The sequence below is a fragment of the Barbus barbus genome, assembly GCF_936440315.1.
Source record: "Barbus barbus genome assembly, chromosome: 9".
Classification (NCBI taxonomy): domain Eukaryota; kingdom Metazoa; phylum Chordata; class Actinopteri; order Cypriniformes; family Cyprinidae; genus Barbus; species Barbus barbus.
This window is the reverse complement of record NC_136737.1, coordinates 12,053,262-12,071,273: the sequence shown is the minus strand read 5'-3', so window position 1 is coordinate 12,071,273 and position 18,012 is coordinate 12,053,262. Positions and strand designations below refer to the sequence as shown.

Genomic DNA, 18,012 nt, shown 5'->3' with positions numbered 1-18,012 from the left:
ACCTTTACAGTCCAATGCAGCGGCGCGCTGTGGGTGTGTCCGGAGCATCGCGTCTCTCCGCCGGTAACCGGCGCTGCTGCTGCCGCTGATGGAGAGAGGGAGACAGACGGAAGGTGGGTGGGGACATCCGAGCCATTGTCGGGATAAACGCACCTCACGCTCAGGCGGCGGATCGCTGAGCTCGTGCTAATCCGCGCAGGAGAAGACTGAATAAACATCTCGGCTTTGGCCAAAGCTTGATTTTAGGTAAGGTTTTGGAAATGCTGCACGGATTTTTAACGTTGTCTTCCAAGCATGCAGAGAGTTAAAGCTTCATTGCGTTGCATTTGGGGCCAGACAGGACTTGCATGCTGTTTATGCATGTGAATGTCAGCGAAAATGACAGATTTGAGGTCGCATGCAGTGAAATAGGTCAGAAAATAAATTGGTCCGTTCAAATTGCCAATGCTGCTGTCTCCATTGCACTAATGCAAACACAATGAAATGCATGCTTCTCTTTGCTGACAGGACTGCATGGCACAAGTTGTCGCAGTGCTTGCATGCAACTGTTTGTATGCATAATAAATCAAGTCTTTAAAAGGTTGCACTTTCGCAGAGTCACATAATTTATTCAAATGATGGCACATTTGAAAGGGGCCTGAGATAAGTGGCATAGTTGATGGTGCTTCACATTCTTTGATGCTAATGCTTTTATTATTATTATTATTATTATTATGTATTAGCTAAACAAGTACTTATTTACTAAATAACATTTATCAGAAATCAGAATTATTATTAATAATAATAATAATAATAATTATTAATCATTTTTAGTATGGAGTTAAGGATAATTACTACAAGCTGTCCATATCTCCTAAAAGAGCACTAAATGTATTTCTTGCATTTATTTATATATTATATATTTTGGTTAATATACTGAGTTAATCTATCCCTAAATTTTAAACTTCAAATTAATTATTTATAATGTTTAAATGTATTTATTATAAATGTAATTTTTTAATTTATTAAATTAACCTATTATTAATTTATTTAAATGTATTCATTATTGAATTAATAATTTATTTTTTGATATACTAAAATAATTATGTTTTTCTTAAATATTTCTTAAATATTTAAATATATATTTTCCACAGAATATTTATATCACTATATTCTTAGTTCTTTGTTGTTTTCTTTCCCTTAAGCCTCGATCCCACAAAATTATATTTATTTATTGGTTTTAGATTTTAATTTAGACGTTTTAAGTTAGTCTGGTCCCTCAATGTAAAGCATTGTCCTTGTGGGAATATTTGGTTCCCACAGTGGGCGAAACCACACACACACACACACACACACACACAGCCAGCTCTTGCTGTCGTCGCGTACAGATAACCTTGACCCTCTGTCCCTTCAGGAATCTGACACCATGACTGCAGAGGAGATTATAAACATTAAAGAAGCAGAGATAATCAAGCTGATCCTGGACTTTCTGAACTCCAGAAAGCTCCATATCAGTATGCTGGCCCTGGAAAAAGAGAGCGGCATCATTAATGGCCTTTATTCAGATGATATGCTCTTCCTGAGGTCAGTAGTAGCTGTGTCTTTGAAACGTAAACAACTAATGAATTCTCAGTGATTCTAATAGGCTACTGTTCAAAAGGTTGGACTCATTCATTTTTAGGTATAGGTTTTTGAAAGAAATTGATGTTAAGCAAAGCAGAATTTAATTGCTCCAAAATGTGGTAAAAATGTAATTTTTTATTATTATTATTATTTTAATTCAAAATTAATTTTTGTTTCTTTAGTTTTACTTGCAGTGGCTATTTTAGTAGCCATTTACTGTAGTATATTTTGAATATATCCTTAATAAATGGTAGTGCTGCTTAAAGAAGTGTGGAAATGGAAAACAGCATCTATTTCAGGTGCCGAAGTATTGAGTACACTTGCATTTCTTATGAAAGAATCAATATTATTTAGAAGATGAACTCATTTTTGTCCTTTTTTTTTCTTAGGCAACTTATATTAGACGGTCAATGGGAGGAAGTTTTGCAGTTCATCCAGCCTTTGGAGTGCCTGGATAAATTTGACAGAAAGAAGTAAGCACAGTCTGTTTTGAGTCTGTTGCCAGCATTCAGGCTTGTGTTGCTTGTTTCACTTGTTTGTCTCATGGGATTTTTAATCTTTAAGGTTTCGATATATCATCCTAAAACAGAAGTTTCTGGAAGCTCTGTGTGTAAACAACGCCATATCTGCGGCAGATGACCCTGAGAATGTGAGTGTTTGTAAGTGTGTGTGTGTGTGTGTGTGCAAAATGGCATGGTTATTCTATAAAATACACATTTTACGTGTCTTTTATGTAAAATGCAATAAGTTAATTGCATATCGTATTAATATTAGTAGCAACAGTAGTAATGATGTTACCTAGAAAATAGCCTTTAATTATTTAGTTTATTTAATTAAATTAATTGAAATTATTATTACTGTTACTATCATCATCATCATTGAAACTAATAAATATGTCTTTCATGCAAAATGGATAGTTTAATTATATATTATTATGATTATTATTATTTGGAATTCAGCTTTTTTTTTTTTTGCATAAAAGAAGACGTGCATTATTTATTTGTTTGTTTGTTTGTTTATTAGTTGTGATGATGATAATAGTAATAATTTGCATAAATTAAAATGTTATACCAATAGATAATATAGATAGATAATTTATAAATAAATCGATAATTGATAAATTATGCTAGTCTTTTATGCAACATGATTATTATTATTAATAATGTTATTATTTTTTGTACCATATCCTTTAATACAAGCAAATAAATAAATAAAGCTTATCTTTTGTGCAAAATGGAAGAGGTTTATTTATTATTATTTTAATAATATTATTAAATTATATTATATTATTATTATTATTTTAATAGTAGCCTTTAATACTTATAAATAAATAGTTGGAATAAATGGAAATTGTATCCAAACAAGCAAATAAATAAATAATGCTTGTTATTTTTGCAAAATGGAAGAAGTGTGATTGTAAATTATGATAATTTTTGTTATGTGTACCGTGATAAATAAGTAACTGATACATAAGTAAAGTACAAAATAACTCTTGTCTTATGCAAAATGGAAGTTTAATTGTATAATATTATTTGTACCATAAAATGGCTCTCAATCCCTTTAGTTCTTAGAATAAATCTTGAAAATGAATCTATGAAATAAAATCTATGAAAATATAATTGAACACTGTCAAGGCCCAGAAAAGTAACTATTTTGAAAAGTCAAAATAGTCCATCTAGCATCAGTGGTTCAATCTTACTTTTATGAAGCGACGAGTATACTTTTTGCACACAAAGAAAACAAAAATAAAGACTTTATTCGACAATTAGTCTTCTTCGCGTCAGTGTAGAGCCATTTTGGAGAGTATCCACTGGACACAAACTGCGTATGCTGTTCTGTGTCAGCCGCACCACAAGGATATGTTTCCATTTTTAACATTTCCATTTTGAGGTGGTGTAACTCTTTAAACCTCATGAATCGTGACTCAAATTTTGTCAGAAAGAAGGTTTTATTCATGAACCATCCCATAATGACCGCTCTCTTTCTCATCTGCAGCTGGAGCTGACCATGCAAGATGCAGTGAAGTCCCTTCATTCCCTGGAAGAGTTCTGCCCAACCAAAGATGACTACAGCAAACTCTGCCTGCTCCTCACGCTCCCGCGCCTCACCCACCACGGAGAATTCAAGGACTGGAACCCCAGCACAGCCCGAGTTCACTGCTTTGAGGAGGCCTGCTCCATGGTGGCCGAATTCATTCCTGCCGACCGCAAACTGAGCGAAGCCGGATTCAAAGCCAGCGGCGACCGTCTGTTCCAGCTCCTCATCAAGGGAATCCTGTACGAATGCTGCGTTGAGTTCTGCCAGAGCAAAGCCACTGGAGAGGAAATCAGCGAGGAGGAGGTTCTCCTTGCCGTCGACGTCCTGTGTGGTAATGGTTGCGAGGAATTGGACTTGAGTTTGTTGTCTTGGCTGCAAAACCTCACACCATCGGTCTTCGCTTGTGCGTTTGAGCAGAAGACCCTCAGCATCCACGTAGACCGGCTCGCCAAACCGGTCCGGACGGGTCACGCGGATCTTCTCACTCCTCTGCTCACCAAACTCTCGCCCTGCCCAGCATCGCCTCTGCGGCGGCCCCAATCGGCGGATACTTACATGTCCCGATCTCTCAATCCTGCCCTGGACGGTCTGTCCCACGGCTTGGTGGGAAGAGAAAAGAAAAGCACGGAAGGTGACGGGAAAGCAACGGCCATGTCGCAGTCATTCGCCAACTTTGGTTATCCTACAGGAGGAAATGGAAGCAAAAACCCACTGGATTCACCCGACAGGTGGGATAATTCACCCAAAAATTACAGTTTGGTTATCATTTAATAATTCTGATGTCGATTCAAACTGGTATGACTAAGAAAATCTTTCTTAGTGTGTTTGTCAATGCTGTAAAAGTCAGTGGGGTTCAATGTAGTTGTTTTGGACTTCATTGACTTCCATTTTATAGATCAAAACAGTTGAAAATGTTCTTCAAAATATCATCTTTTGTGTTCCATGAGTTTGTGTCCCATCCCTTGCGAAAAATTAACCATGGTTTTATTATAGTAAAAGTGTAGTAACCATGATTTTTGGGTCATTGATTACCATTTGTATAATCATAGTTTTACTACAAATACCATGGTTAAACTATGGTTAGTGTAGCAAGACCATGGTTCTTTTGTGGTTACCATGTTTTAAATATATTAATCATGTTTTTTGTTTGTTTCTTTGTTTTTTGTTTGTAATAAAACCAAGGGTAAACATCAGTCATAAACAGAACTGCACAATTCATTGTAAAAATCTACAATCTGTAAAAATTTTTACAATCTGTAAAATCTAGCTTCTCAGAACTGGTTTCTGTGTTGGAAGGTGTTACTGTGAGCGGTGAAATGCAACATATGGTGGTCAAGCTTAACATTTCTAATCCTGTTAGATCCTCCGAAATAAACCCTGGAGGCTTTACTAGTAAAATCCAAACAAACTTCAGTAACAATCAATATATTTTAGTTGAATACTAGATAAAAAGTGGCAGTAGAAACCATAATATTAATGTGCAGTTTTTCTCAAAAGGTAGAGATAATATTCTTGATTTTGTTATTATGCTATGTGACTGTTTAAAAGTGTGGAGTTTTTTTAATGAACTAATAAATTAATATCTTTATTCAGCATGGATGCATTAATTTGACAGAAAGTTACAGTAAAGACATTTATAATGTTCCAAAAAAGATTTCTAGTTAAACGTTCTTTTGAACTTTCTATTTTGAGGTAAATATCTTGGGTTTCCACAAAAATATAAAGCAGCACAACTGTTTCCAACGTTGATAATAACAATAACAGATGTTTCTTAAGCATCAAATACTGAATTATTAAAATAATCATGTGACACTGAAGTACTGAAAATTCAGCTCTTCATCACAGCAAAAAAATAAAAATTTAAAACGTATTAAAATAGAAAGCAGCTATTTTAAATTGTAATAATATTTCACAATATTACTGTTTTAACTGTATTTTTAATCAAATAAATACAGTCTTGGTAATCATAAAAGACTTATTACTAAAATCTTACCGGAAGCAAGCTTTTAAATGGTCATTTATATTGTATATTTAATTGTTCTTGCTTCTTTTACATTTGGATTACATTTGCCATCATCTAATGCTTATTTATTGTTCATTTTATAATCTTAAATCTTAAACAATCTCATAATAGATATCTGTTTTCATACTTGTAGCATTTAAAATGATTGCTTTATTTAGTTTTTTGTGTTTTCAGTGTATTTAGAAAAAATATGGAATTGTAATACTAGCCATTTATCAGTTATTGGACGGTACATACAATCAGCTTATCGTATGAGCCTGAATTTTATTATCCGTGCATCCACAGATATTAAGATGTTATCACGCTCATTCGTGTTGACTTGTGTTGTCGTGTTCCTCTAGAGCACCGGACGAGAGGATAAACGGCTCAGGAGGAGCGAACTCACTGCGTCCTCCACTGACTCCTGGCAGAGATGGTGGAGCCACGGGTTCAGCTGAGAAATCTGAGGTAAATAAAACCAGCTACATGTGCAAATGATGACAGAATCTTCATTGCTGGTGACTTTTGTTGTGTGTGCAGGAGCAGCTTCAGGAGTTCCAGCGGCAGCGGCTGCGGGTGCAGCAGCATCTCGAGCAGAAGCAGCAGCAGAGGCAGCTGTACCATCAGATGCTGCTGGAGGGTGGAGTTCATCCCCCAGATCAGCCCACAGACACAGCGCAGCACAACCTCACACAGAAGTTCCTCAACAGGTCAGCTCCAGACCTCTAAAGTGCCCCAGAGGCATTCAGATGTGTTTGAAGTGCAGTGTTGTTGATTGATTATGTGGTTTCTGATGTCGAGATGAGAGATTGAAAGTGCTGTAAATGCCTTTTGGACTGGAACTTGCTCACCACTAACTCATTTATTTCACTTGTTTTTATTGATGTGCCATTAATTTCAGACAGGGATAACAGAAATAGCATGTGCTCTATTCTATTCTATCAGTATTGTTTTATATATGGTGATAGAGATTAATCTGGTAATATTTGGCTTTTTTGAGACTATCTGCAAACTATATTATATTTACATCTGTTTTTCTTCATTGATTTCCAGCAATATTGTAAACTTCTCATTGGCTTTCATTAAATCATACAAATCTAATTTATGTGATATCATTTATAGAAATGGTGAATTATGTAAATTATGCTATTTTAATGTCATTAAAATATCATTTTAGATATATTTTACACACAATTTCACAAACTGTATGTATATCATACAAAATTGTCAGTATAATATTATATATAATTTTTTACTAGTGATAAACATTTTAATATCAAAATATTTTTCCATTGATCAGTAATTTACAGTTTTTATGTACATAACTTATTTGCTGTATATTGTAAAAGTGTATTATATTGCCATTATTAATTATTAATTTTTATTTTATTATATTATACATTAATACTTGATTTTTACTAGGGATAGACATATTAATCTTATAATATTTGGCCATTTTTAGATTATCAGCTATTTTATTTACAATATCATATAGTACAATTTACATTGCTTTTCAGAAATTTTGTAAACCTCTTTTTTGCCATCATTAAATTGTCCTATGTGTATTATGCCATTTATTTATTTTAATAATTATTAATTCAATACAATTTAATCGTATATTTGACGTATTTGTATATATTTATTTTGTATTAATTTATAATACAATGTATTTTCATTTTTGTAAGTGTTCTTTATAAATGTAATTATTAGGAATGTAACTTATTATTATTATTATTATTATTATTATTTATTAGGATGATTTTGCAATCGCTCCATTTATTTATAACTATTATTTTTAATTAATGTTTTTTAAAATTGTGAATTTTAGAGTAAATATGAAGTACATTTTAAAAAAAGCTTTCCTGTCATTACAATTTTATCAATATCAGCATTATATTAGGTATTAAGTACCTTCTCTAGATATCACCATTAGCCATAGTTTTCTTGATCTTGTAGGTCCATTCAGAAACTGGAGGAGCTGAATGTGGGAATGGAGGACCTGGGTGAAGACGTCCAGGCTTTGGCCCAGCAGTGTAACGGTACGGTAGCGAGTGGAGCCGGTAAACAGACCCCAGAGACCAGCTCAGGCCAGAACAAGACCGCGGTGATCAGCAGCACGCCTCAGAAGGGAGGAGGTCGAGGCGTCCCGTCTCTGGACGAGTCCCCAGTGCTGGTCAACCAGAGGTTTCTCACAACCTTCAACCCTAATAAAGATGAAATAACTCTGGTTTGTGAGCTGCTTATAATGCTGATGCATCATGACAGTGTGTTTCAGGACGAGAAACCCAAATCCCCATTCGTTGCAGTGCAGACACTGGAGGACACGCAGGCTGTGCGCGCGGTCGCCTTCCACCCGTCCGGGACCCTCTATGCAATCGGCTCTAACTCCAAAACACTGCGTGTCTGCACTTACCCACAATCCCTCAAAACCAGGTGTGTTCTTCTCAGTATTTAAAGGGGTAGTTTACCCAAAAATCACAATTCAGTCATCATTTACTCCCCCTCATGTTGTTCCAAACCTGTATGAGTTTCTTTCTTCTGTGGAACATGAAAGAAAATATTTTGAAGAACGTTGGTAACCAAACCATTTCAGGTTCTATTTGACTTCCATAGTATGGACAGGAAGTACTTTGGAAGGCAATGGGACCCAAAACTATGGAAGCCCATTTCTGCCACTGACTTTATATATACAGTGGGTACGGAAAGTATTCAGACCCCCTTACATTTTTCACTCTGTTATATTGCAGCCATTTGCTAAAATCATTTAAGTTCATTTTTTTCCCTCATTAATGTACACACAGCACCCCATATTGACAGAAAAACAGAATTGTGGACATTTTTGCAGATTTATTAAAAAAGAAAAACTGAAATATCACATGGTCCTAAGTATTCAGACCCTTTGCTCAGTATTTAGTAGAAGCACCCTTTTGATCTAATACAGCCATGAGTCTTTTTGGGAAAGATGCAACAAGTTTTTCACACCTGGATTTGGGGATCCTCTGCCATTCCTCCTTGCAGATCCTCTCCAGTTCTGTCAGGTTGGATGGTAAACGTTGGTGGACAGCCATTTTTAGGTCTCTCCAGAGATGCTCAATTGGGTTTAAGTTAGGGCTCTGGCTGAGCCATTCAAGAACAGTCATGGAGTTGTTGTGAAGCCACTCCTTCGTTATTTTAGCTGTGTGCTTGGGGTCATTGTCTTGTTGGAAGGTAAACCTTCGGCCCAGTCTGAGGTCCTGAGCACTCTGGAGAAGGTTTTCATCCAGGATATCCCTGTACTTGGCCGCATTCATCTTTCCCTCGATTGCAACCAGTCGTCCTGTCCCTGCAGCTGAAAAACACCCCCACAGCATGATGCTGCCACCACCATGCTTCACTGTTGGGACTGTATTGGACAGGTGATGAGCAGTGCCTGGTTTTCTCCACACATACCTCTTATTTCTCACCATCTTGTGGTCCTTCAGGTGTTTTTTTGTGTCTTGCACTGAGGAGAGGCTTCCGTCGGGCCACTCTGCCATAAAGCCCCGACTGGTGGAGGGCTGCAGTGATGGTTGACTTTCTACAACTTTCTCCCATCTCCCGACTGCATCTCTGGAGATCAGCCACAGTGATCTTTGGGTTCATCTTTACCTCTCTCACCAAGGCTCTTCTCCCCCGATAGCTCAGTTTGGCCGGACGGCCAGCTCTAAGAAGGGTTCTGGTCATCCCAAACGTCTTCCATTTAAGGATTATGGAGGCCACTGTGCTCTTAGGAACCTTAAGTGCAGCAGAAATATTTTTGTAACCTTGGCCAGATCTGTGCTTTGCCACAATTCTGTCTCTGAGCTCTTCAGGCAGTTCCTTTGACCTCATGATTCTCATTTGCTCTGACATGCACTGTGAGCTGTCAGGTCTTATATAGACAGGTGTGTGGCTTTCCTAATCAAGTCCAATCAGTATAATCAAACACAACTGGACTCAAATGAAGGTGTAGAACCATCTCAAGGATGATCTGAAGAAATGGACAGCACCTGAGTTAAATATATGAGTGTCACAGCAAAGGGTCTGAATACTTAGGACCATGTGATATTTCAGTTTTTCTTTTTTAATAAATCTGCAAAAATGTCAACAATTCTGTGTTTTTCTGTCAATATGGGGTGCTGTGTGTACATTGAGGGAAAAAAAATGAAATTTAAGGGGGTCTGAATACTTTCCGTACCCACTGTATATATAAAAACTTGCAGTTGCCAGTTATAAAGTATCAGTCTTTTCCCCCTCAGAAATGGACTTTACAACAAGAAAAAAAGTGAGAATTGTGAAGTAGGCTATAAACTGAGTTTTTATTCCCCAATCCATCAAGTTTTAACTGTGTATATACCCCAATTCTGACTTTATTACTCGCAATTCTGACTTTATAATTCGCAATTATGAGTTTATAACTTTATTTCTCACAATTGCGAGTTTATATGTCGCAATTCTGACTTTATAATTCGCAATTGTGAGTTTATATCCCCCAATTCTGATTACTCCCAATTCTTACTTTATATCTCGCAATTCTGACTTTATAATTCGCAAGTCAGAATTGCAAGATAAAGTCTCAATTACCTTTTTTTATTTTTTTTATGCAATGGCAGAAATGGGCTTTCATACAAAACTATCAGAAACTTGAACATTCTTCAAAATATCTTCTAACATCCTCTTTTCTTCCTGTCTAGCGCTGAGGGTCCAGTAAAACAGCCTGAGATCTGCTTCAAGCGTATTAAACACCATAAAGGCTCTATTTACTGTGTGGCCTGGAGTCCCTGCGGGCAGCTTCTCGCCACGGGCTCCAATGACAAGTACGTCAAAGTTCTTCCGTTCAATGCGGACACCTGCAATGCCACAGGTAATGTGCCTTTCAAATACTTTTTGTGTAGTGTAAATATAGAATCATAAAGTGCATTGAAAGTAATTGTAACCTATGAAGATAAGTAAGGGCTTTATTTTCTGATAATAACCATACATTAGTCATTATATGACTGCTAACTGCCAAATAATGGACAATAAATGGACATGAAATATAAAATATTTTCTTTTTATTTCATTGTTATTATCATTTCCAAATTTTATTTCATTATCTATCTTTCTATAGCAATAACTGTATATAACTATACAATACCAAGGTTTAAGTTGAGATATGATTTTTATAGGTATCTCAAGCTCATCAAGGCTGCATTTATATGATTAAAATACACTATAACAGTAATATTATAAAATATTATTACAATTTAAAAGAACAGTTTTCTATGTGAATCAAAATTCAAATGTAATTTATTCCAGTGATTTTCGTCAGTGTCGCATGATTTTTCAGAAATCATTCTAATATGCAGATTTACTGCTCAAGAACCATTGCTTATTATCCAATAATTAATATTATACATTTTACTAAATTGTGCATATGTTTTCAGGATTCTTTGATCAATGGAAGATTAAAAACAGCATTCAATTGAAATATAAAACGTTTGTAACATATGTCTTTACTGTCACTTTTAATGAATTTTGTGTCTTTGCTAAATAAAAGTATTTATTTTTAAAATAAATAAATAAAAAACATTATGACCCCAAACTTTTGAATGTTAGAGTATTTTATGTGAGAAAAAAAGATACATAAAACTATATTTATGTATATTAAATATGTGTAATAATAATAATGTAATATTTTATTTAATGTCTGTGACTACATCTTACAGTACATTGTGAATCATTACATATTTTAAAATATTTCATTTACATTGTATCTTTTTATTTATATGCAATTAATGTTATATATAATGATAATATTAGCATTATTAAACATCATAGTAAAAAAATATTAAAATTTTATTTAAAGCGTCTGACTTTATATCTTAGATAGTTAATGAAAATAAATGAAAATACAGTTGTTGAAGACGCAGGGGTTAACAGGGTAATGTGTGTGTGTGTGTGTGTGTGTTTGGACTGCAGGTCCAGATCTAGAGTTCAGCATGCATGATGGCACCATCAGAGACCTGGCGTTTATGGAGGGTCCCGAGAGTGGAGGGGCGATCCTGATCAGCGCTGGGGCTGGAGACTGTAACATCTACACCACTGACTGCCAGAGAGGACAGGGGCTGCACGCGCTCAGCGGACACACGGGTACACACACACACTCTTCATTTATGTCCTCTGTGTCAGTAACAGGATGTGATGTTGAGTTGTATGATCTGCCATGCTGTTGCAGGACACATCCTGTCTCTGTACACGTGGGGCGGGTGGATGATCGCCTCCGGCTCTCAGGATAAGACGGTGAGGTTTTGGGACCTGCGTGTGCCCAGCTGTGTGAAGGTGGTTGGAACGGCCCTGCATGGAACAGGTGCGTTTTTCTTCTCAGCTCATTTACAAGCCTTTAATACATCAGGTTTTCCACATTTGACCAATTTCCACAATCTTTTTTCATGACCTTCCCAGCTGTTTGTGATTTATGGGATAAAGATTTCTAGAAATTGTTCAAACCAAATTTGGAGTGATTTGCGAATGAATAATTCAGACTATTTTGTAAATTACTTTTTTTTTTTTTATTTTGTTTAATAAGAAGAAGAATAAAGAGTTATTATTTCATAAAAATGAATAACAAATAAGTATTTAGTTTTATTAAACAATATTAAAATTCAAAACAAATTAAATGACAACAAATGTAAAAAATAAATAATAACAAATCAATAATAATCAGAATAGTATTCATTTTAGTATTACAGAATATTAATATTTAAAATCAATTCAGTGACAACCAATGCAAAAAACAAAAAGATTATATGATGATAATAATTTCAATGATTAGTATTATAAAATAAAATATAATAATAATATATAAATTATTAAATAATAATAATAAATTGTTATTAGTACTATTAAATACAAATAAATTAGTTGAAAACAACCAATGCAAAAAGAATCAACACAATAATAATAATAATAATAATAATAATAATAATAATAAAACAGAAATAAAAATGTAAAAATATTTATAGGATAAAATTAACAACAATAATAATTATTATAATTATTAAACAATACTAATATTAAACAATTCAGTGACAACTAGCAACAGCAATAAATAAATAAACATGTATAACAACAACACTAACACTAATAATCAAAGGCCACCCATTATTTCATTTTGTTATTGAATCAGTCTTTGCACAGAGGTTTTAATATATATATATATATATATATATATATATATATATATATATATATATATATATATATATATTATTGTGTCATGTGACAGGAAGTGCTGTGGCCTCGGTGGCAGTGGATCCCAGTGGGCGGCTCATGGCCACTGGATTGGAGGACTGTCGCTGCATGCTTTATGACATCAGAGGAGGTCGAAGCGTCCAGGCGTATCGGCCGCACACCAGCGATGTGCGTTCAGTGCGCTTTTCTCCTGGAGCCCACTATCTGCTCACCGGCTCCTACGACAACAAAGTCATGATCACTGATCTTCAAGGTAGGTCGGGCCACAAATGATTTCATCATCATTTCTTCTTTTTCAACCCTCTCTCCAACCACCTGTCATCGAAATCCATCTTTCATAATATAATCAATTCTTCTACAATTAGATTTTCACTCAAAATTACAGTAAATGTCACATTACAAGGTAATATGGCTTGTGAATGCCATTTCATATAATAATAATAATATAAATTAAATACCACTGTTTTGCCACATTGCAGATTATGGCTTGTGAATATTATTTCATATCTGTTTTGTCAATTAATTAGTTTGTTATTATTATTATTTCAGGGCTCGCAAAATTGCTAGCCCAATGTCCCGGGGCTATTGTGTTTTCCAGTCGGGCTGCCAAAATGTATCACTGCCCTGCCCGACGGGCTACCTTAAATACAGGGCTCCCACGCAGTGTTCCCTCTAAGCTGAGCGCGCATTTTGATTGAATGCCGCAGTAAAAGGGAAAGAATAGCAATGCTCGGGCAAACCGCTGTAGAGCTGATGTCACGACAGAGTTAGAACCGGTTTCATAGAAAGAGGACGATGTGCACCAAATGAGTCGCTGTAGAAACTGAATACTTCAATGGTTGCGGTGCGCTCAACACGAGAGACAACACAAACTCAATGACATGTGAATTAAAACGCCCTCATGTATTAAAGAAGAGTGGCTTGATTAAGTGCTGGAAATAACGGAGGATGGGTAACAAAACTCTGAAACATGTACGGTCACACACAAGAGTATTGTACAAACTGTACTTCATAACCATGTTTAGACAGCTATAGAAGAATTCATATGTTCACGTTTTTTATATTTAACTTACAGATCTCAGCTTAAGTTTTGCTTCAGTTTGTATTCTATTCTATTCTATTCTATTCTATTCTATCAGTTGAAATAGTTTGTTTTGATAATATATTATGTTAGGGCTATATTATAAACCTGATAAATAATTGACCTTGTTTTTGAGTCTCTTGCTCATCAAGGATGTATTCATTTAAAAAATACAGAAAAAAACTGTGATAAAGTGAAATATTATTGCAATTTCTAATATTGGTTTCCTATTTTAATACCTATACTTTAAAACAGCATTTATTTCTGTGATCAAAGCTGTATTTTCAGCATCATTACTCCAGTTTTCAGTGTCCCATGATCCTTCAGAAATCCTTCTAATATGCTGATTTATTATCAGCGTTGAAACTTGTGCTGCTTCATATTTATTTGGAACCTGTTTTACTTTTTTCTTTGATTCTTTGATTAATAAAAAGTTTAAAAGAACAGCATTTATTCAAAATAGAAATATTTTCTAACAATAGAAGTCTTTACTATCAATTTGATCCATTTAACACATCCTTGCTGAATAAACTTTCTTTAAACTTTTTTAAAGTATCTTTAAAAAACAAATTCTGACCCCAAACTTTTGAATAGTTTATATTGTAACACAATCTCTATTTTGACTAAACACTGTTCTTTTTAACTTTTTTTTTTTTTTTTAAATATCACCGGTCCCAAAAAATACAGTGTATATAAAAAATAAAATAATAAAGCAGTACATCAGTGTTTCCCACAGGTTTGAAGGCAATGTGTGGTGGTCAGTCCGCGCGGGGGGGGGTTGATGTTTGTCCGGGGGGGGGGGGGGGGGGGGGGGGGGGGGGGGGGGGGGGGGGGGGGGGGTTGCAGATGAAAAGAACGATTGGATCCCCTAAAGGACAACATTCGGTGTAAGAGTAAAGAAACTACATAATTTATAATACGTTTATTTGATTCACAGCTGCTACATATAGTGTTTTGACCTCGACAACCCAACTAGGCTAGCCTACATTTTACCGCAAACTTGCGACTAGTTAACTTTCTAAAGAAGGCGCAATCGCGTTTGCTAAGGGTCGGGACTTACAGTAACATCAACACACTGAAACTATTGTATTCAGAATATAAACTATTTTATAGCACTTTTTAATCTGTGATTGTGTGTTAAAAGTGTTCACGAGATACCAACCTTTCGCCAGCCGTCTTCTCTCCACAGATGAATATGATCCAGACAGATGTGGTGTGCACGGAGGGGAGGGGCTGTGTGTGTGTGTGTGTGAGGGAGAGAGAGACGCGTGAGTGACAGAGAGATGAAGAGAGAGCAGGGAAAGGAAATGCAGTTGAACGAATTCGCTGCGTGTTTTAAATAGCGTACAAAAGAATAACGAAACGCAATATGTGACGGTCGGTATTGATTTTTTTTTTTTTTGGTCGGTGACGGTGTTGAATCTGTGGCGGTCGGAATTTAATCTGTGGCGCACCGCCACAGATTCGTCTATGTGTGGGAAACGCAACTGTTTCCAACATTGATTAAAAATCAGCGTATTAGAATGATTTCTAAAGGATCATGTGACTCTGAAAATACTGCTTTGCTTCACAGGAATTAATTACATTTTAAAGTATATTAAAATAGAAAACATTTATTTTAAACTGCAATAATATTTCACAATATTATTTTGTGAAATAATATTCAGTATTTTTTATCAAATAGATACAGCCTTGATGAGCACTTTTGAACTGCAGTGTATTGTACAGTAAAAAATTTTCTCAGGTAACCTAAAATATACATCATTTAGTTACATCAAGGGTCAAATCAAATATAAATAGCACATTAAAGTTCAAAGTTACACACTTTTTTATGTGCGTGCTGTACAGGTCTGGTATAAAGAATGCTTTTGCTCAGGTGCCAGAAATGTCTGACTGATAGAGAAAAGTTTTGCTCAGCAAGAAAAACAATTAGAGGGAACATTGCTCCCACGGGTCCTTAAATTTGATACAACTAAACTGAAGAGTTTTTAAGGCCTTAGACAGTTTTAAATGTTAAATGGTATAAGAAATAATTTTTCAAATTGCCTTAAATAGATTAAGAATTCTTCAGATACCTTGTAAATAGTCATATAAAACTCTTTCCTTGATATTCGTTGATATTTGTGTATTGAAAATGTTTTTGATTGACATTTATGGTCTTTATTTTATTTGGGCTAGTTAAATTAATTGTCGGGCTACCAAAATCTGAAGAGTACCTGCGCGAAGGGCTACCAGGGATTTAGAAATGTTGCGAGCCCTGATTATTATTTACTATATTAATATTAAAAACCAACTTAATAAATAATGTCAGTTATTTTCACAGAATTATATTATTATTATTATTGCTATATTTTTAAGAAAATGAAATACCACTGTTCTTTTGTCACATTGCAGATTATGGCTTGTCATTTTTATATCTTGTTTCATTTCAGTTAATTGGTTTTATTGTTATTTATTTTTATTTTTATTATTATTTACTAAATTAATTAATCAATTATTAAATCAATTAAAATATATAAAAACAAATGTCAGTTCTTTTCACAGAATTAGTTTAGCAATAATATTTTGTGCATTAATAATAATAATAATAATAATAATTATTGTTATTTACTATATAAAAAAAACAACTCAATAAATAAACAATGCTAGTTTTTAATAATAATAATAATTATTATTATTATTATTATTATTTTGTTTTAATATTTTGTGTAATAATAAGTATTATTATTATTATTTAACAATGATACATTTAGTTTTTATTGGTTTTGAAAAGTACAGTGACAATGTTGTTTGTATTAGTTGTTCAGTGGATAAAGTACAGTTATAATAATAACAATAATAATTAATTATTATTATTATAATTCCCATTGTACTTTTTATGTCACTTTATGCAAGTTAAATTGCCCTGTTTTTCTGCAGGGGATCTGACCAAAACGCTGCCGGTCACTGTGGTGGCTGAACACGCTGATAAAGTGATCCAGTGCCGCTGGCACACCAGAGACCTGTCCTTCCTGTCCTCTTCAGCCGATAAGACGGTCACACTGTGGACATATCAGCCTTAACCACAGCAGACACCAAACACAAGAGCACAGAAAATACAGGAGTGAAAGAGTGTGTCAGTGTGTGTGTGTGTCTTTGTAACTCCAGTATATTCACATGAGAAAACAAACAAACAAAAAAACACGACTCTCGTCCTAGTCATGTCTACATCTAGAATTGCATGTCTATTGGAAGAAAAACAGCTTTATTGTCAAATATATTGCAATTCAGAAAAAAAACTAAAGACGTTCTTTCACTTACAAACACGAAAAAAGCCACGCATAGCATTGCTTCTGTATTTTGCTATTTCAAGTGAACGAAACAGTCCTGAAAGTGTGAGCTGAATTGTGCCTTGAGGTGATGTTCTCTGTAGTTGAACTGAATGTCTTGTAAATATGAGCTTTTGTATAGGCTTGAATGCTAAGATCATTGTATAGCACACTGCACTATAGACTTCACTCATTCAGCAACTGTCTATGCCGCATGATTAGTCATGTCTTTATTTAAATAAATGCAAATGAAGCAACGCTCCGTAAATACTGAGGATAAAAGTTTTGTGAAAGTGGTCCTCCTCGGTGTTGAATTGGTTTCATGCATTTTTAGGAATGCTTTTATTTTGGATTGTCATTTTCCTAATGCATATATTCATATCCATCACTTTTGCACATAAATTCAGCACCTTTTTGTATTGATGCAGAGGACAGTTAGAGGACTCTCTCAATCACCTGATGTACAAAGTATGTGTTAGTAATTTATTTGAACATGGAAATAAACACAGTTTTGAAACTATGGGATTTAACCTGATGAACGTTTCAATGATTCTTCTACATAAAACATTTTCATTTTGAAATGAATCTGTGATTGACACTGAAATGTTGTGTACGCAAATGTACCATTTCATTTATTTGTTCAAAATTGTATCAATATAATATTGTTTTAATTATTGATAATAATTATTATTATTATTGTATTGTGTTTACATTTCATAAATTAAAATGTATATAATCATAATTTCTGAAAT

At 34.6% G+C, this 18,012-nt stretch overlaps 1 protein-coding gene across 2 annotated transcripts; it reads left to right on the top strand.

Moving 5' to 3' along the window:
• Positions 1 to 49: 49 nt before the first annotated feature.
• On the top strand, positions 50 to 17,794 carry wdr47b (WD repeat domain 47b; the record flags this gene model as incomplete). 2 transcript variants are annotated; one of them, XM_079425631.1, is made up of 14 exons in its annotated part: positions 50 to 246; positions 1,394 to 1,563; positions 1,992 to 2,075; positions 2,167 to 2,251; positions 3,598 to 4,367; positions 6,004 to 6,109; positions 6,182 to 6,351; positions 7,598 to 7,825; positions 7,907 to 8,074; positions 10,333 to 10,502; positions 11,600 to 11,770; positions 11,856 to 11,987; positions 12,906 to 13,124; positions 16,872 to 17,794. In XM_079425631.1, 13 exons carry the CDS (start codon positions 1,406 to 1,408, stop codon positions 17,012 to 17,014), a joined length of 2,604 nt encoding a protein of 867 aa, XP_079281757.1. In that variant the 3' UTR covers positions 17,015 to 17,794. The 2 variants fall into 2 exon arrangements, with proteins under 2 accessions (XP_079281757.1, XP_079281756.1); XM_079425630.1 differs by lacking the exon at positions 50 to 246 and having other exon boundaries at positions 1,406 to 1,563; positions 7,598 to 8,074.
• Positions 17,795 to 18,012: the final 218 nt, after the last annotated feature.